Consider the following 19,717-nt stretch of genomic DNA (forward strand, 5'->3'; position numbering starts at 1 on the left):
GATTCGCACGAAGCGTTTCGCTTCATGGAGAGGAATTCCTTGCCTGCAGACTTATTCCTTGAACGTTAAAACTTGGGCCTTTTCAAGGCAAGAGTTTTCTCCATCGTCGGCTTCATCGTCAAATATCAAATGCGCAATTATATTTTACAAAACAATAAAAAAACGTCACTATTACAAATTGTAGAAACTAGAATATAATATTTTTTATTGCAACTATAGTTTATATACAGTACAACTGTATTCGATATTGTGGTGGGTTGGTGCATGGTTTTTGGTGGTGGTGTACTTCTTGTAATGTTACAAGAAATAGATAATAATAATAATAACCCACACACTCAACATAGCCCCGCACTAGGGAAAACCTGTATCGCGGGTGCCATGGACACACACATAGACAACCACAATTACACCCAAACTCACACAGAATCGAACCTGGGACCTCTGCGTGGCAGTCCGGCATGACAATCGTTCGGCCACGGAGGCAGTTAATGGATGTGAATTGATTTTTTAATTTAATTTCAAATTTATGATGTGTCAATAAAACTTATTGCATGTTTACAATACACATAAATCAAAAATTTCTGCCAATTTTTCTCCAAAAGTAAACACTTATGTGTTGTGTTACAGATGTTTAAGACACGTAACGTAGTTTTGTCAAAATTACAAATATTACGTCAATGTGAGCGAGTTGTTAAAAGAAATGGTAATGTCACATGGGATCCATAATGGGTCCATATAACACTATTATTGGCTGGGTATAGCAAATTATACTTATATCTAGTTGTATAATAGAAGGTAATTTGTAATGTTAATTTACGACACATAAATGTTGCTAACTATTTTATATGAATTAGGTACCAAAATTATAAACAGGTAATACATGAGATCGCTTCGTTAGAAATATCTATTCCGCGAAAATTCCGAGATAGAAAAATATGCTTTGTTTATAAGAAATGCTTTTAGTTTGGTAATGAATGAATTGTTTTTCTTTTATAACCGATTTCAAAAAAGAGGAGGTTATACGTTCGTGTTTGTGTATGTGTGTTTTATGTATGTTTTCAGATATCTCCGTCAATTATGGACCGATTTTGAAAATTATTTCTTTGTTTGAAAGGATGCTCTCTCGTAGTGGTCCAATTGTCACCAAGTCAGAATCTGATGAGGGGATCTCATGAAAATCGAAGGAAATCCTCAAATTTTATAGGCTTGTTTGTGTATTCACCAATTTTTCGTCAATTGTGCACCGATTTTAAAAATTATTTTTGTTTGAAAGGGTATATTCTCGCGGTGGTCCCTGAAATTCGGGTTCGTTTCGGCTATCATAAATTACTAATTATTTTCTGCAAATAAAAGTCGACTTTTCACTTGATACAATACATTTATAATCAACAAATCACCGTCACCGTGACAACCAGAAAAGAAAATATAAAATGTATAAAGGTGCCCGTGACAGTCTCATTGTCACCAAGATGTCAGAATCTGATGAGGGGATCCCATAAAAATCGAAAAAACCGATAAGATAACTTTTGAGGTCGGTTTTTTTTCCAATGAAAAAGTTGTTAAATATACATTTGAATACATTTATCATTCACAATACATAATTGTTATATTATTCTTACACATCAAATTAACGTCAATTCGCTTGATATAACGTTTCGAAAATGGTGTAGTTATTTAGGCCACTGACACAGGAAGTAGCAATGAGAAAAGTCAACCGATACGAATAATTGAAAACACGTATTTTTTACATTAACAACACAAAATCACAAGGAAAAAAATTATACATATATGTAGTGTAGTTTATATAAATAATTCAGGTTTTATTTTTCAAATGCACTAGCACCCCCTGGACAGCATCAACGCCCCCAACTGCTTCCGCGGGGCGGTATGGACCACTTTGGGAAACTATGGTCTAGTTGAAATTGATTTGTAGCGGACATAAGTGATTTGTATTATTGTATAGTAGTAAATTTGGTTCAGCCACTACCGATGTATTTTACGTGTGTTAAAGTCTTCCTAATCACTGTTCACGTAAACGCATACGTTTCGGTGAACCATTAAGATTTGTATTTAGTTTTGGCGAAACAGTTATCCGCTGTTATTTCCTAATGTGTACAAAATTGTTGAGGAATTTTTTTGGAATATTTTGAAAATAACATAAAAGTAAAATATCGTTTTTAATACATCACAATGTTCAGTTTCGTCTAACACTTTGTACATTGTATTAAAAACAAATATTTCTAAATACACAATTAAACTTAACAATGTAATATGTTCTTTTAATGTTTTTCTGAAGTTTCAAGTTTATTCAACAAAGAGCCAGTGTTGCCAGATGGTTACACTTCTTACATTTTTCATAACTTTTGACCCTTTCACGTAATATGAAAGTAACTTTTGTTTTAAGGCAATTATCGTAATTTTTGAGGCCGTTTAGATTTTTTAAATCTTAAATAGTTTACGCATCCAAATTAGATAATAAAGTAACTCAGAGGTGGCTTAATCAAAATGAAATCACCAATTACTGGAAATGTAATTTTCGACTCTACAGCCTGGCAACTCTGCTAAGAGCCATAGTTTACCGATACCCACTCTTAACATAACATCTGGATAAAAATACACGGAATACAATAAAGGTCGTTGTCTTCTGCGGGATGCAACATTTGTAAGTACTTTTGCTGCGTCCCACTTAAGACAAACTTCGCGGTTGGCAGATTCCATAGCTGAAAATGCCGCGAAACTAAAACATGTTAAATACTCTGTCTTGGAGTCGATGTACGACTTCGTACCGGTCGCGGACGAGACGGCGGGGCCCTGGGGTTCGGAAGCTCGGGACTTGTATAAAGAGTTGGGTTGCCGACTAAGAGAGAGGGGCTGCGGTTACCGCTCTGGGTCGTGGTTGGTTCAGTAAGTGTCCATTGCCGTTCAGCGAGGCAATGCTGCTGGCATAATGGGAACTTTTGAGCCGGTCACGATACAGGGCGGGATGTTTTTTAGGTTAGATTAGTTTTTTAGGTTAAAAATGTCTTGCAAATCCCAGTTTTTTTTAATTTTAGTACCTATTGACGAAGTCCACTGCTGATCTTTAACTAGAAATATCAATGTAATATTTGATAAAAATTCAAAAAATACATCATAATGTCCCAAGGTAACGGTTTTGGAAATTGAATTTACAATATATTTGGACAGACCGAACCTTGTTACAGTCAGATTTATCGATAAGCTAAGGGCCTTGGTGGGCGGTTGTAACCTCGCAGATTTGTACCTACATACACTTTCCATCAGACTGTGAGGACCATTATACATCAAAGAGATCTTTACTAAATATAGCGAAGATATAAAGTAATGATTGATTGCTAAATACAGTAGAGACCATCCAAATTAATGAGTGAGGCATGTTGAACGAAGTTTTGTGGTTATTGTAAATAGTTAAGACTTCCTATTTTTGTATACCCCTATACCTAATACTATCCCATACATGCATCAGATTTTTATCGATTTTTATAAAAATCATTAAAAAAATTCGCATATTTCCTAAATTAGTAGGAAAAGTTTGTTTTTTAAGCGCTTTAGGAACAATTGAGAGACAAAATACTGTAGATACTACATATATTTGCTTATGCACCTATTATAATATGTTTCATAAATAAGGGCTTTTAGGCTTTACTCAGCTGTATAGGTATTAGACAACCTCATTGAGCATAGGTACATTTTGTTAAAATTTTGCCGGCAAATAACATTTGGGTAGACATGGGGTGATCATATTTGTAACTGAGAGGCACAGAGCGACACCTACCCACATTGTTCATGAATTAAAATATTAATATATAGGAAGTGTTCATTTTAATGATAGGTATTATAAATACAAGTGTTAATAAAATGATAATATGCGGCGTCAATGACTTTTATGAACCATTGTTTTGAAGTTTGCATACTCTAATCCCGTGATTATTTATTTACTTCGAAAGCGGGAAAGGAAATGGTAATGTGCGATCACGGTGGATTAACGTGATTGGAAACATCTTTGAGATTTTTAGATCAAAAGGTGACTGACCGAACCCTGCGGTGCGGACACTACAAGTGGAAACCGTAGGAATAATAAAATTGGTCGTGGGGAATACCCACAAATTAATTTCTTAACAAAATAACGGAAATTACGTTTCATAAAGTTTAGCTAACATAAAAAGTGTAGGCATAAACCAGCTATAGGTATAGCTTACTCAACCTTTTCTTCCTTCAGGGCCTCATCCGTCATTTGCTATGTTACAACGAGCCGCAACATTTTTGGGTGATGACCTTTTGTTTAGGTCATACATTTAAAATTAGTCTATCTTATTGCCGTAATGGTGAAAGTAATTGCCAATCGGCGTAAGTTACTCGCCAATTGTTGGCCAGGGTGTGCGAAATGTCCACGAAAGGCATGTGTATTAAGTAGTCCGTAGAGACCGTTTTACATTTACTTACCATTTAATAAATGAAACACTAAACCTAAATATATCTTGCCCATGATTTTAAAAACTTAGAAACCCATAGTTTTAAAAAGCACCTTCCTAATAATAGTGTTTTGCAATGACCCGTGAGCCGCGGGTAGAGTATGTTTTCCATTTTTGTTGTTCAAGGTAGGCTTTTTGGTACCTAGAACTAATCTGATGCGACTTCATAGAAGGAGGTTATTTGCAGTACCTATCACACGATGTAGAGTGAGTGAGTTGCGTAACTTTGACTCCTCGTTGGACCTTTTTGCATGCTCAGAATCAAAATTCATGTTTTCCGCAGGACTCTATCTGGAGTTCGTGTCCGGAGACAGCAGTATTAAGTAATAGGTAATAAGTGCTAGTTTAAAATGTAATAGCAAATGAATTTTACCTATTTTTTCATTAAAGTTAATCTGTAATAATTTATTGTTTATGGTATTGTATTTATAATTTTATCAATTTTCATATTTTATTCATTTCTGTAATTAACTTAAAACCTACTGTTTGTTCATTTAGTTTTAAGCTAACTATTGCGTTTGGGTTGACTGTAAGTAATATGTAATAAATAAAATAAATGTGGCTAGTACAAATTATAGTCACACATTTCCTACTCTGTCAATGTATTATATAAAAAATGAATGTTTGTTCGGTATGCTTTCCATGAATAATATTCATGCGATTGCGATAGAACTTTCGTGGGTTGAGTCCACACCCAGAAATATTAGAACCATTTTAAAATATAAGGTAGGGCAGTTGTTTTATCAAATGTGTCTACAGTCGAAAAGGTGGTTCTTTTGCAGGTGCACTTCTCCATACTATCTTTTGTTTAACAAAAAGATTACAGTCGGAAAAACACTAGTTTTGAGGCAACGCAGGCAAGTTTTGCTTTTTTTTTTGTCTAACCATTCTTTGCAATATTAATGAACACAGAAACAATGCTATACACCACGAGAACCGAAATTACAAGTTATATCTATATTGTTGAACCGTTGTTGAACTGCCTCCGTGGCCGAACGGTTACCATGCCGGACTGCCACGCAGAGGTCCCAGGTTCGATTCCCGGGCCGGGAGAAATATTTGTATGGCCTACATTTATTTCTCTCGTGAGTTTGGGTGTAATTTGTGGTTGTCTATGTGTGTGTCCATGGCACCCGCGACACAGGGTTTCCCTAGTGCGGGACTATGTTGATTGTGAGCGTTATTGTGAGCGTTGTGAGCGTTGTTTTTTTTTAAATTAAATTGGTATCAATATTCTTGTTCTTAAAATAATACATACTATGTTACGTAAAAAAGCGATGGTTTGGTCAATAACAAAATTATGAGTAGACGAATCGAAAGAACATGATAATTCAAGTGTACTTGGGAGAGGGGTAGCTCCGGAGCTACCCTCTCCCGAGTACCTCGCATAAGTAAGCCCAAGTAAGTCGAATCCAGCAACTGTTTGTCAGACCGGTCTGACAAACAGTTGCTGAATTCAAATCCAGCCGGAGGAATTTTTCTGTGTTTTGTTCAATCTTTGTATCAATAATATAACCTACTTTTGGTTAAAATTGTATCGTTCGTTTTCTTCTCCGAAGCACCGAACTAACACAGAATTTCAAAATACAAATAACGATATCAAACGCACCTCTCATTTATTGAGCACGTGTATCAGTGAACCGTCTATAAATCAAATTGAATCTTACGTTGCATTTCATTAGGTGCAGCGCTGCTGTACCTACCGTCAATAAAAACTATAAGAACGAATTATTTACCCAAGTACATACTTGTATTAAAGATAACACTGATTGATGCAAAACGTGACCTCACCATAAAAAAACATAATGCAAATTAAATTCAAGGTAATTCGCGCTAAACGTGGTTGTTGTATTTCAAATAAAATTGTATCTTAACCAATCAAGGGAAACAAGATTTTCTATGTAGTACTTTCTATGCATTATGAGCCTTACTGCCCATCTGCAATAGGGCCGGTCCCAGCGGTGCAGCACCCACATGGGCGATGGTCCGGTCGTCACCCTTCGCTAAAACTCGGCCTAAGACCTCGCCGCTTTTTGATACTGGTTTCGTGGTCAGCGATTTTTTTCTCGAGGTCTAAAATTTTTAAGAATGAATCGGAGTTGGATTATTATTATGGATATTGAAAAACTCCATCTCGTCTCCTACTTAAAGATCAATACTGTCAGTGAGTGGTTATAGAGATTCTTATCCCCGAACAGTTTACGAGATTTTTTATTCTTTCTTTTGGGTTTACGTCGTAAAGTTATTATTGAAATATTATTATCAGTAAAATTATTTTCTTCTACGATTTCCAGTTAAAAAAACCAAATCTAAAATGTCGATTATTTGGTAAATCGACAAAAACCAGGCAATGCTGCATACATCATCGGAATATAAATAACGTCTACGTCACCAACTCTCAAAAAAGGTCCTTTTATTGATTTATAAACTACAAACATGGCATATGCGAATAATGACAGCAAATTTGGTGTACACAGATGGCAAACGAACAATAGGTTCGCGCGTCATTAGGACAGCATGAAGCGAGGACAATGGCTCGCATACCTGCCAACTCTTCTGTATGTGTATTAGGCAAGTATATTTCAGATGTACTGCCTCCTATAGAAAGCTGATATTGAGTATTTGCTAGAAGATTAAAAAGGGCATTGCCTTATTTGTGCTGAACCTGAAATTTGTTCATCAAATAACATTGACTTTGCAATCGCAGTAAACACGTTGTTAATTTATTTGCATAAACTAAGTGGTTTTAAGACGTCCGGGTTAGAAGAAAAACAATATGACAGTTATTATAGGTTTTTCCATTGTAAAAAACCGAAAATGTATTATTTGTATAAACAGATTCTAAGAATTCAAAGTTCGACACGGACACGTTCTAATAAATAAATTTTTGTATTTTTATATTGTATGGGTGAAGTCACCGAATTACACAACATTTGGTCATGAAATGAGTTCGGACGGACCCTATCACGGTACGGTTAATTGCATATGGTTTCCGTACATTTAATGTTGGGTGGTTTGATTTCATTAAGTGTTTACTTGATATACCTAGGTATTGTTTTTCTAATGGGGCTGACATTTTATTCAATAACGATCCCCTAAATAAATAATGAGTCAAAAAAATAATTCAAAGAATTTCACAGTTCAATTTTATCTACACGCAACAATATGTTTGGTGAGTTTGACTGCTCCGATCACCTTAGAGGATGGAAAAATAATTGATCACAGACATATATCTGTGGTTCCGATAATTGTGACGCCAATTGATCTTGCTTGTTGGTGCTACGAACAGTTTTTTTTGTGAATATGTACTGAAGATGTATAGACTACGGGCGCGTTCCCAATATGTCGTGACGACAGATTGTCGTGCAGTTTCAAGTGTCGTAGCTTGTATATTTAAATGAATTTGTTCACATATAGAATAACATGATTAACTGTCGTTCACTACTTTTTTGACGTTATGACGACAGATTGTCGTGACAATGGAACGAGCTAGAACGACAGTTGTCTGACGATAAATAACGATGAAATAAAATGTGACGACAGTTAATCGCAGCTGTTGCATTCTGTTGTGCAAACGACAAGGCGGCTGCCGTGAACCGATAAATTGTCGTCACGATCTAATGGGACCAACTAGACAGTCGTTCAACGATAAAATAAACGTCCACGACAGATAGTCGTGATATGGGAACTGGCAAGCCCCGACAGTCGTCCAACGACAAATAAAACGTTACGACATAATGGAAACGCATCCTACCTGTGACAGGCAACGTGATATCAAGCGTGAAGGTGAAACAGACATTTAACTTGTTTTAAATAAACTTTATACCTAGGTATCTACTTTAAGTGTCCATGTTATTTTATTGTTCCATTACGGAAAACGTATGCTTTTCAGAATCATTATCTAAATTTGACAATGGATTACTTTTAGATTGGAGTAGGTATTTACTTACAAAATAATTATAATAAGTTGTGTTCATTTTAGATACACATTTTGATACCATTTTGAGGGTTTTGTGTGCTGAATATCCTTTTCCATCCATATAGAAACAAAACGGGGGGGTTGTTAAATTTTATACACAACAGTAAAAAAAGTTATTGTTTAAATGTGAAATACCTAGTCTTATAGCAAGTTGAAATTATGAGCTAAAAGCGGCGAAATTAAAAATAATAAAATACCTAAGTGCTTAATGCTTAGACTATGGAAATTATTTACGATCCTCATAGGTTTAATGCATAGATTTCGTTTTAATGTAACTTATTTAATAAGAATATCTATTACAAAGAAGTTATGTAGTTGCGTCACTACTAGAGACATGGTATGTACCTACATCCTATAATTTATCACATTTTATTTTGTAATAGGTATTTCTAGCGATATATTAGCTACTGGAATAGAGGTGGGTTGTGCTGATTTTTCTCAAGATTTCTTCCAAATTTTCGTTAAAAATGAGGTTGAGAATGTAATCATCGCTCAAATAAAATTTTCCTTGATAAGTCAAAAATTTCCATATTTCACGGTCGCATACGAGTCATTGTCAGGTTAGTGTTGTCTACTTAATTTCAGTGGCCATTTTTATTATTTAAGTATTTGAGTAGGTATATTATAGTGAAATATAAAATAATAGATATTGCATGATATTCTAGAATATTTAAAAAATAAAAACTGCCACCAAAATTAGGTAGAGAACACTGACCTGGAAATGACAAAACCAAGATGCAAAGACATCTTCGATAAAGAATCAGACGGTCGATTTTTTGGCTGCATGTTTTTCGAGCTGCACACAAAGACAAATTGATGTCCCAATAACCGAGTTGGATCGAGCAGCCCAAAGATAACGATTGAGTCCAACCACTTCACGGAAGTAGCGGCGCATTTTACAGTTTTTGATGTGCAGGAACGGTTCCTATTTAGCGTCAGTATCATATTCCCAAGAATGAAATCCAGTTCTCGACAAAAGTTGCTTAAACAAAAGTTGTCGTTGAAGCTACTTTAATCATATATAGATTAGTAGGATCCGAAATTGAGATTTTAACCTATTTTTGAATAACCCCTTTGTTTGGAAAGACGTCCTGTATTAAATATCACAGAAATAAGACACTATCAAAGCATACCTACTAATAAATAAATGAGAAATTCTTATCTAGAGAATCTGTACCGTAATAAGGAAAATTTTAAAACACAAAGAACACATTGGTTGTTTCCTTTGCATTACTCTGAAAAATATTTTTCTGTGACATGTATCTTTGTTGTTTAATATGAATTATAAGGCATACGACAACCGAAACATTCCGAGGATTTCAATACAATGCTCATCATCTATCAGCTATCTGAAGAACAAGAGATGAAACGTGATCTGCCACAAGGATCTTGCAAAGAACTATAGTTATGTGTGTATGAATATATTGTGTAAAAAGTTTAAATAAACTGGACGTGCCAATTTGTGTCGGTATTCTTACGATTATTTGGTGAAGTGGTACATTTCATTGCTGGCTGATTTTTTTGCAGCATTAGCTTTGGCGAATATTTTCGCCTTAATTATTTAGATGTTTTTTCGATTTTCTTTCATTTACAATTGCAATGTTGCAAATTGTTTAGGGTTCATTACTTTATTATAACTGAAATGTGATTACAAGACAGTATGATTGAGGCGACCTTTTAGAGACTTTTGTAAATACTTATATAATAAAAAAAAGTTTAAAATTACGATATATAATCAAAATTTGCGATCAACAATTTTTTAAATACGTAAGTAGAGTAAAAAGTTCCCGTGCTGCATTGACTTATTTGTACGTCAATGCCGTGCTGCAAAATTTTAGACGGAAACGTAGAAATAAATTAATGACATATTATGTATATGTATAGGTACATATATAAATTGTCGGGTAAAATTCATGGATGATTGTTGCAATTTAAAGCTTTGAGTGACACTGCAATTGTTATGGATACGCATGTCGCTTACCATTACCACCAGGCGCATGACTTGTTCGTCCCGTCACTTGGTATTATAAAAAAAGAGATTTAGGTCAGCGTAGTCTCGCCAGTTGTTACGCTTGTCCAATTAACACCACATCGAGGAAAAATGCTTCAGGAGAAAATTGAGCGTTGCATCACGGAAACACGCGAATCGTAAGTGATAAGTAACCGAAATAAAATTAACAATGATATCAGATAATGTATACACACAGATCTTTGCATTTTGTTAAGGAAATGAGCCGTTAACGCAATCAAAATTCAAACAGAACGTGAAACATGACAGTAAAATGGTTAGATAAATACCTATTACTGTGTAGTAAAGTATGAACAGATAAGATTTTCATGTAGAGGGACTCAGCATTACATCAATGATTTCGCCATAATAAAAACAAATTTTCTTTTTTACGTAAACTCGTGTGTGTCTCCTTAAACTTTTCTCGGGTTTCTCTCAGAGAAAAGTTTAAGGAGACTGGTATCATGACTGTTGCATCACAGTACATTTACTCAAATATTTTATATGCCCGTAAAAATATACACAATTTCAATAAGAAAGAAGATATCCATAATATTAACCTTACTACATTAAAAATATTTTGATTGAAAAGTCATTACAAAATTGAAGACTACGTGTTAGATAAAGGTGTATGGAAAGACAACATGGCTCCAGAATTCACACAAATTTGATTCAAAGAGTATTTATTTGAAAAGAGCAATTCCTAAAGTTTCTTGCTCGTTCTTCTCATGGAAGTCAGCGTAATGAACGAACAGTAGCTTAAATGGGACGTTTTCAAGTGTAAATTTATTTTACACATGGAATAAACGATTCTTTGACTTTGACTTTGAGTTCGACGAAATCATAATACAAATACACTACATCAAGGAGACTTTGAAATATAATCTCGTAGTTTGCACGCAGTTCGTTGGCACTCTTGGCTATAAAACACGATAGAAACTACGGCGTCGGTGCGTCGAAAGGGTAAAAGGGTGTAAGAAATGGATTGCTGTATCGGCGGTTAGACGGGATGAGTGGTCCGCTACAAAGGACCGGTCGGCCGATGCCCTCGCATTGCTAAACTTCCTCCGTTTTAGTCTGGCTCGCGTATATTTTAGGTATTAGACAAATTAATAATTTAACTCTCATCGCTCATTGTCATTTGGATGTTTATTATATTTGCAAGCTAATTTTATCTATCATTTCCTCGACATGTGTGATTGATTGACATGTAAGGTGACTTATCAGGACAGTATTTGATTGATGCCATTGACTTACCAATAAAATTCATGCCCGTTAATTAATTTGTTATTTTTTTAAGATTTTAAATTAATTTTCACGTTTTAGATAAATTTTCTATGGCGTCACTTTTTAACGTTCTTTGTCTACTCAGAGTTTTTAATACTTTACTCGGCGCTACGCAATGACCTAAGTTATGTCTCGTTTCTCTCGAGACAGTTAAAATTCATCATTGTCGAGTCACGTTCTGTATACAGACTGATTTACCGATTTACTGGTCACTCTTAGTCATCCTTTCAACGATTTCAGTATTGTTATTGTTTGGTGATCGTAAAATTGAAGATGCATGTGTTTGTATACATTGAAAATATGAAATTGTAAATCTAAATAAATTGGTGGATGTATCTCGATGAACGGTTAGGGTTTGCCGGGGTCTATGAACTCTGAAGAGCGGGATGGGTGTAAGAGCGTATTTAACGACAACAAAATAAAGCATCGGAGCACAGCTGTCCCGCCACAAGTGAGTAGTGAATCCTTGTCTATAATGGGGATGCGCGCAGGTATCTCTCTTTGTGTGCAAGTAACATTATTAAGAATTCGTTCGACCGTTAGGTTCAAATAAAACAGGTATTTAAATATTTGTGTCTGCAAATTGGAGAAGGTAGTGGAAGTAGACTCACCTATATGCGCGAGGTCGATGATGGGTACTTCGCAGCGCGAGAGCAAAGTCTCCTCCTGGGTGGCCGCCATCGTCTCTGGTTGTCTGGACTGCTCTGAATCACTTTCGAACGCGTACAGTCGACTGATTCCTTATCACTCAACTTCCACAGTAATTAGCAATTAGCGATCAAGACTTACGAACGATAATAAAGGAATACTATAGATAAGCACTAAAACAACGTATCGAACAACATACGTTAAAGTTTATTGAAGTTGTGAATGGTCTTTTGATTACCTCTAGTATAAAAACGTTCCGAACTCATTTGCATAACCTTATAATTCTTGCTCGTGGCTTTCTGCGATCTGACGTAGCAGCAATAAGCTATACTGACTTGACACATTAAAATTTGATTTTCGTTGCACTCTCACAGTAAGTTGTAGTAGGAAACGTAACTCCCGCGTGTGCGACCCGACGGCGTCGCGCGCCCCCCGTCCCTCACAGATGGCGAGTTTTGAATGTCTCTCGTGGAACAAACTGGCTCACCGTGCGCGATGAGCGTTACCCTGACGTTGGATGTCTGCTCTCACTTGTATATCATCGCGCAGACTTTCGCAACCGAATGGCGTGTCGAAACAGCTCTACCTTGAGCTCGACAGCGTGGTGAAAGCAGGGAGCGCGACCGAGTGTGCGGATGGCTCGGCGTTCCAAGTGAAACTGGCGCGCGCGACGCACCAAAGTTCACCACACCACAATCCACCGACTGACTCACGCGTGCGGCAGATAGCGCTCGCCGCTCACTTCGCGCCGTTGCATGCAAGTCCCCGACCCCCGTCAGACAGGCTCTTTTGGTGTCGCAACCACGGCTTGAACTCAATTAACTCTTCTTTTATAGAGACGACGTTTTATTAACTACACTAGTAAAACAAGGCCTGTTCTGTACTGTTTGTTTTCTATGCAACTTACAGCGCCCTCTCGACAAAAAAAATGTACTATATTATAAACTCTATACCTACGCCATCTATATGATATAATATACAAAGACGTACTTATACATCTATTTATCTTTTAATGTACCATTATGTAATTCAAAATGGTGTAGATAATGTTCTGCATTGTTGATGGGGATTTAAATTATTTTAGAGTTGTTTGTGAAATTAAACTACTATGTAATTTATTCAAATTCTTAAAAGTGAGATTGTTTTATTTATATTTATGTATAGAGGGTTGGTAGTTAATTTACAGTGAGTAGTATGCGATCACTTGAGGCAGCGCTCGAAGTAGGAGGAGCCAACGTAGCCGCCCCGCATGGCTCTCTGGACGTGTTGTTCAAAGAGCCGTCGGTTACTCTGGAGCTCGTCTGCCGCTTCTTTATTCAGTGGGTCCTCTGGGTTTGGTTCCTGTGAAAAAAAAACAATATCTAATAACCAAAAACTTTTAAAGACATGTGATGTAAATTTAAAAAAATGTAAAACAAAATTAGAAAGATTGCATGTATAACTGATTATAGAATATTGTTTCACTCCTGTAAGATGCTTAGTAGCATAGCTAGTACACTTTAAAAAACAGTAATTATTTAGTTCCATGCAAATAAATATGTGAACATAAACTACTGTTTTCGATATTAAGGATAATTGCTGAATATTACTGTAATTTTCATTTTATGGTAACTAAAGAAAATAATTTACGTCAATATACTTATTAACGTGAAACGCAATAATTTCGGTTTGCCATTCAGTTTTCAATTACAAATTGGTATATCGACTTCCTGTAGATCTGCAATACAAAAGTTTACGTTTTTATAGATGCTTTCACAACAAAATATTCGTTAAATGTATATAAAGTGTGAAAAGATCTAACCTAGTTTCACAAAGTGAACGTTAGTGTTTATTGTCCATTAAGGCGATGAGGTGCCCAAAATATTGCTCTTAAATATGGTGTTTTTGTGTAAGTTTTTTAGGCGATAACATAGCACGTGGAACTTTGAAAATGGTATATCTTGTAACACTTATCTTCAAGTGTAGCTTGAAATTCCTAGAATATTGCTTGTTGTCATAGGTAGTACAAAAACTGGATTACAGTGAGACTCTGGTGGTTATTTTTGACATATTTTTCTCGGGCAAACCAAACCTGCTTACTACCAAATTTGGTGTGGTTATTTAAATGGTACATATCTTGATCCTGACACTTTATTTGTTTTAAATAAAAGATAAGTAACAAATTTAGGAGTAAAAAGTAACTTTCGCCTACTAAAGTACGAGCAAAATATTTGCTTGCAAATTATGGACAGGCACTTAACAGTGTGAAAAAATATCATACACAAAAAAATACGTAAATAAGCAAATATAATGCACCAATTCGTTGAAATCAAAACAAAATATTTTAAAAATAATCAAATTTAGCCATTAGGTGAGAATAAAAAAAATATAATATATTTGGTTGGATTAGAACCTAAAACACAAAGTATTCAAAACAAAAATGAAATTATTGTTTGCGTCCTTGATTATTTAGTAAAATTGCAACGTTGAAAACTTCTGCTGCGTAGCTTGCGTTTGTGGGATACGTGGCCCAGACCTCTGTTTTGATATAGTTTTGACAAATTAATTTATTTTGTATTGTAATCGGCTGTCTACCGTCGAGCACGATACTTACGAGATATGTAGTTGGACATAGTTATGCAAACTATAACCAACCACAAAATGTCACTTTCGACATAATTAGATTTTTGTAAAAACAGTGTGAAGAAATAAATAGGTAAGTTGTTTGAGACTAGAGATACGCCGAGTACTCGTTTGCTACTCGGTACTCGGTGTACTCGGCCGAATAACTCGGTTCATGAGAAGAGTACTCGGTTAAAATAAAGCATCACAGCTATAGACATAATAAAGTAAAATCACCGATATATTTAAAATATCCAAAAGAGATTTATTACTAGATATTGTAGACAATTGTAATCATTTCTAGCAATTTAGTAATTTAAAACGAAAGTTTACATTATTAATATTTAAAATTTAACAAAGGCAAGTTATGATGTGGGAATATTTACAAGGCATTCTGTGCGTTCAGGCACATTACCCGCTTCTGCAAATACCCGCTCGCTATACACAGTGCTTGCAGGTAGGTGCACATAAAAACACTCGTGCTAACTGTGCCAGTTTTGGATATTTTGTTTTATGCTCTGCCCACCATTGGAAAGGACTCTGCTCTCGCGACAATAAACTTTCATTGATATATCGGCCTAATTCTAGAGCAACGGGGGCTATTAGGATCATCGCGTTCCGGTCGTAATGAACCGAGTAACTCGGCCGAGTACTCGGCTCGGCAAATGTTAAACCGAGTAATATTCGGTACTCGGTTAGTCAGTAAAACTTGTACTCAGCGCATCTCTATTTGCGACAAACGATATACTGTAGCAGTGAGAACGATATAGGGAAACTATTATATTATATAGCAATAAATAGAAAACATTATGTATCTTTTTATTTAGTTAACGAGAACCATGTTCTAGTTTTCGTAATGAAAACGCCAAAGATCTACAGTACTTCAGTACATGTGACATGGATCCGTTTAGCATATTTAAAAAAAGACATTATATGAAGTTAAGCAGCAAGGTTCTTTTTAGCTATTAAAAAGTTACTTATTTAGGGTTGGTACCCTGAACGACTTTTATTTTCTCCGTTTTGGCTTGGTATGTTGCCAGGATCTTTTGTGAGCGGGTAAAGAACAAGTCTGGTGTCCTACCTAAATACATAACTCAATTTCACTCGAGGTGTGGGTTGTTTGTTGTTTGCACAACATGTCCAGTTCTTATATGCTTTGATATTTTTTGGTTTGATAGCATGTGTGTATTTTAAGTACAACGCCATCTGTTAGCGGCAATCAATATTATGCTATATTAAGCGGAAGGTCCAACTACCACACTCTTACCGCATCGGGGCGTATGGCGCCACCTTATTGAAGAAATTATAGTATGCGCGTTATCGCTCAAGGTCATCAACGCAAGGTCATTGACGCTTGTCAGCGTCTTAATGACATAACTAATACTAAAAATCTATAGTAGTTAATGGTTGACCTACTGTCTTTCAAGCAGAGGTAGAGATTTGATTTGAGTTTCCCGGAATTTACGAGTATGTCCGAAATTAATTTTGGAATTTATCATGAGCTTCTCGGTAAAGGAAAATATTGTGGTGAAACCTGCACGTCGAAATAGGTTCACAACTCTCGGAAACCGTGCGATGTCCACAACCCGCATTGGGCCAGCGTGGCGGACTATGGCACACCTAAGCTACAGAATGTCAAATGAACAAATACGTTGCACAATCAATAATCTGCAATAATTATAATGCTGATACTGTTCAGGTTTCCACTAATTGTTTTTCCAATTCATGTGAATATTATAACTAAAAAATGTCTCAATTGCATTGCCTGTAGATTTAAATTCCCATGGGTGAAGCTTATTTTATTTACTTATTTATATTATTCTCCCATGGGTGTGATATACAAGATATCTCTTTCTCATGAAAGAGTATGATGTAGGACGTCTGTTAAATAATAATAATAACGCTCACACTCAACATAGCCCCGCACAGATGTCATAAAAAACCATAATCCAGTTTTAAAATATTGCAACTGATAGATGATATTTTAGAAATATATAATTACAGCAATATCTGATATATCGGACATGTTAACAAACTTTTACAGTTACATAACAACAACAACAACAACAGTTAACTTTTTAACTGTTTTTAAATAGACAATTTTGAGCCTTGTCTTATGCAATTAATTTAAAACAGATATTAGACCACTTGTGACTTAACTGCGTTTTAGTGGACCCAGTACTATAGTTTTACATTACAGCTAATCTTATCAAGTAGATACAAACAACCCAGCAACAAAATGGTTGAATTGCTGTCCAATAATTGGACTAGAGAATGGAAAGCAAACGAGATTCTTTGTTTGAGGGAATGTCAAAAATGACCCCTGTACACTGATAAGTAAGAATTATTTTATATACTTAGTAATTATTACCAACAGGGCGGTGACTCTGCCTCTCAATTTGAACACGCTACTTATATTTTATATTCCCCTATATATCAACAAAAAGCACCAGCCTAATGAGTGAACTTACCAAGAATAAATACTGTAGCCCATACACTATAGAGTTGACAGTGAGTACTGGTTTCCAGTCTTCTCTGAGTATGTTCAAGCATACATTGCCTTCCAGGTCTATGTTGGGATGGTATACAGCTGTTTCACATTTTACCTTGGGTGGCTCATGAGGATAGTTTGGTCCTACCTGAAAGTTTAACACGTTTCACTTATTCTAGTAGGACAGGTATGATATATATGTTGAAACATCTGCTTACAGTATGATGTACATAGAGACGAAAATAAAAGGTAAAAAAATTGTGGAGTTTCCTTCTATCCAATTAGACTTCTTTGTGTGAGAGAAGTACACCCCAAATGCACATCTGATTGTTGTAAAAAGCAGAGCTGACCTGTCTCCAGGTAGCTCTACCTGGAGATAGGTGGTAGTGTTGTTATATTCATTGACCATGGTAAATATTTTTTTCTAGAGTAGATCCAGAAGAGATTGGGCTTCCAAAATAACTGGTAGGCATTTTTAACAGTTTTTATAATGTGTGCCCTAGGCTTCTTTTGTCCTAGGCTGTGTGCTTACCCTTACCCCTACATGATTACAGTAATGTTTGTTAATATTCAATTGTGGCTTTCTGAGACCACCAACTCTAATAACCACCAATATTGAATAAGTACACATCCAGGATATGATGTTATAGGTACAAAGAAGAAAACAAAAACATTTTAGGGTTAAACTAAATAAAGAGGTGATTGCTAACATTATGACAGGTTGAAGTTGAAATAGTCACAAGTTATCAAAACAGAATATAAGAACAATAATATGTGGATTGGTACAGATATTGATCCTCAGATGTATTTGAACTAGTCACAAATGAATGTATTTATATGTTATGATAAATAACAACAATAATCCATTATATAGCATTTAAATTACTTGTGTGGTCACCTTATATCACATAAAGAAACAGAAAGTTTCTATACAGGTATAACACTGATATTTGTGTATGAAAATACCATGTGTACCAAGTTATACATTATTTCCAATTTATAACACAGCCATGTATGTACACAAGTATCAAAGCCACTATGTGTTAATTGCCAGATAGTCTTCAACATTCTGTACTCTCTTCATAAGGTAAAGAAGGCTATAGATAGGTATTTCAGGTTTGAGTTAAGTGATACTTGATATGTTTACCTTAAAACTAAATACAAATCTCCCTCCTCTATAGAAACCTTCATCAGGACATATGATTAATTTGAAATTAAGAAGATCGTCAGGGTCTGGGAATTCTGTACTGCAAGTTTTTGGCAGGTTCAGTTCATTCAAATCTGGAATTTAAAAAAATATAAATGAAGCTATTCGGCATAACGTAAGGGACCTAGACCAGAACAGTGTAATTAAAAAAAAGGGATAAGCACCGATAGCAACATCGATGATTTTACAGTTATTTAGACATTTACCAACACGGTGATAAGTATTTTGAAAAGAGAAATGACGAACATCGCTTTTACACGTACCTTTTGTAATCCGCAATTGCGCCGCTGACGCTTTCTTTTGTGATCCCCCAGCTCTCGGCGTACCTTCTTCATCTTTCTTTTGTTGTTTTAAAGAAAATAGTTTTATCATTGTCCTAATCTAATCGATAGAAATATGAATTAACTATGATTTTTATATGAAGAAAATTACAATTTATTTTGACAGCTGTTTTTTTAATTCATAGTTGTCGAGACTGTGTGACCCATTCCTGATTTTAAAAATATACGTTATAATAATTATTTGCTTAACAAGAATTTATGTAAAATTTGTATGAGAAAATGTGACAAAAATTAAAAATTAATATTATTTCTCAAGTCACGTGGTTATATGATATATGTATATAGCGATTAAATTAAAGATATCAATAGAAATGAAATCATATACAGCCGAAAACTGCAACATTCTAAGTAGATTATTTTATATTGCAACATCTACTTAGTGTTGTAATTTCATATTTAAATAATCTTTGTAATGTCGATTATGATTACTTTCGATCAAATTATCCGTAAATAATTAATTTTGTTATATTTTCTGTTGGATTTTATTTATCTTTGAATAGTCATAAGTGCTTATGCTGCCAATGCATTAAATTGAAAATTTGAATATATCACAATGCCTATTCAAAATGGCTGTCTCCGATCGATTTTTGTTTTAGATAAAAGATTAATCTTTCTTGAATTAAAAGATCGATTTTTAAAACGAAAGATCGCTATGTTGGAAAACT

General features: G+C 35.1%; 2 protein-coding genes across 2 annotated transcripts in view; both read right to left on the reverse strand.

Annotated features, from left to right (window-relative positions):
- LOC113232952 (2-oxoglutarate-dependent dioxygenase htyE) overlaps positions 1 to 13,070 on the reverse strand; it is a 53,604-nt gene extending 40,534 nt beyond the window's left edge. Inside the window, exon 1 of the mRNA XM_026467872.1 lies at positions 12,376 to 13,070. Coding sequence (XP_026323657.1) covers positions 12,376 to 12,445 — 70 coding nt within the window. The 5' untranslated portion in view covers positions 12,446 to 13,070. The remainder of the gene's footprint in view (positions 1 to 12,375) is intronic.
- Positions 13,071 to 13,535: 465 nt separating this feature from the next.
- On the reverse strand, positions 13,536 to 19,098 carry LOC113232900 (NEDD8-conjugating enzyme Ubc12). The gene is made up of 4 exons (XM_026467795.1): positions 18,975 to 19,098; positions 18,652 to 18,785; positions 17,485 to 17,652; positions 13,536 to 13,753 (listed from the first exon to the last, which is right to left on the reverse strand). The coding sequence occupies exons 1-4, from the start codon at positions 19,081 to 19,083 to the stop codon at positions 13,613 to 13,615; spliced, it is 552 nt and encodes a 183-aa protein (XP_026323580.1). The 5' UTR covers positions 19,084 to 19,098; the 3' UTR covers positions 13,536 to 13,612.
- Positions 19,099 to 19,717: the final 619 nt, after the last annotated feature.

This window comes from Hyposmocoma kahamanoa, unplaced genomic scaffold, assembly GCF_003589595.1.
Source record: "Hyposmocoma kahamanoa isolate Upper Pololo Valley unplaced genomic scaffold, ASM358959v1 78, whole genome shotgun sequence".
NCBI classification, from domain to species: domain Eukaryota; kingdom Metazoa; phylum Arthropoda; class Insecta; order Lepidoptera; family Cosmopterigidae; genus Hyposmocoma; species Hyposmocoma kahamanoa.

Coding starts and splice junctions, on each gene's coding strand:
- LOC113232900 (XM_026467795.1), bottom strand. CDS start 19,083: ATGATAAAACTATTTTCTTTAAAACAACAAAAGAAAGATGAAGAAGGT. Junction 18,786..18,974: donor GCAATTGCGGATTACAAAAG/GTACGTGTAAAA, acceptor TTTAAATTCCAG/ATTTGAATGAACTGAACCTG. Junction 17,653..18,651: donor GATTTGTATTTAGTTTTAAG/GTAAACATATCA, acceptor TTAAACTTTCAG/GTAGGACCAAACTATCCTCA.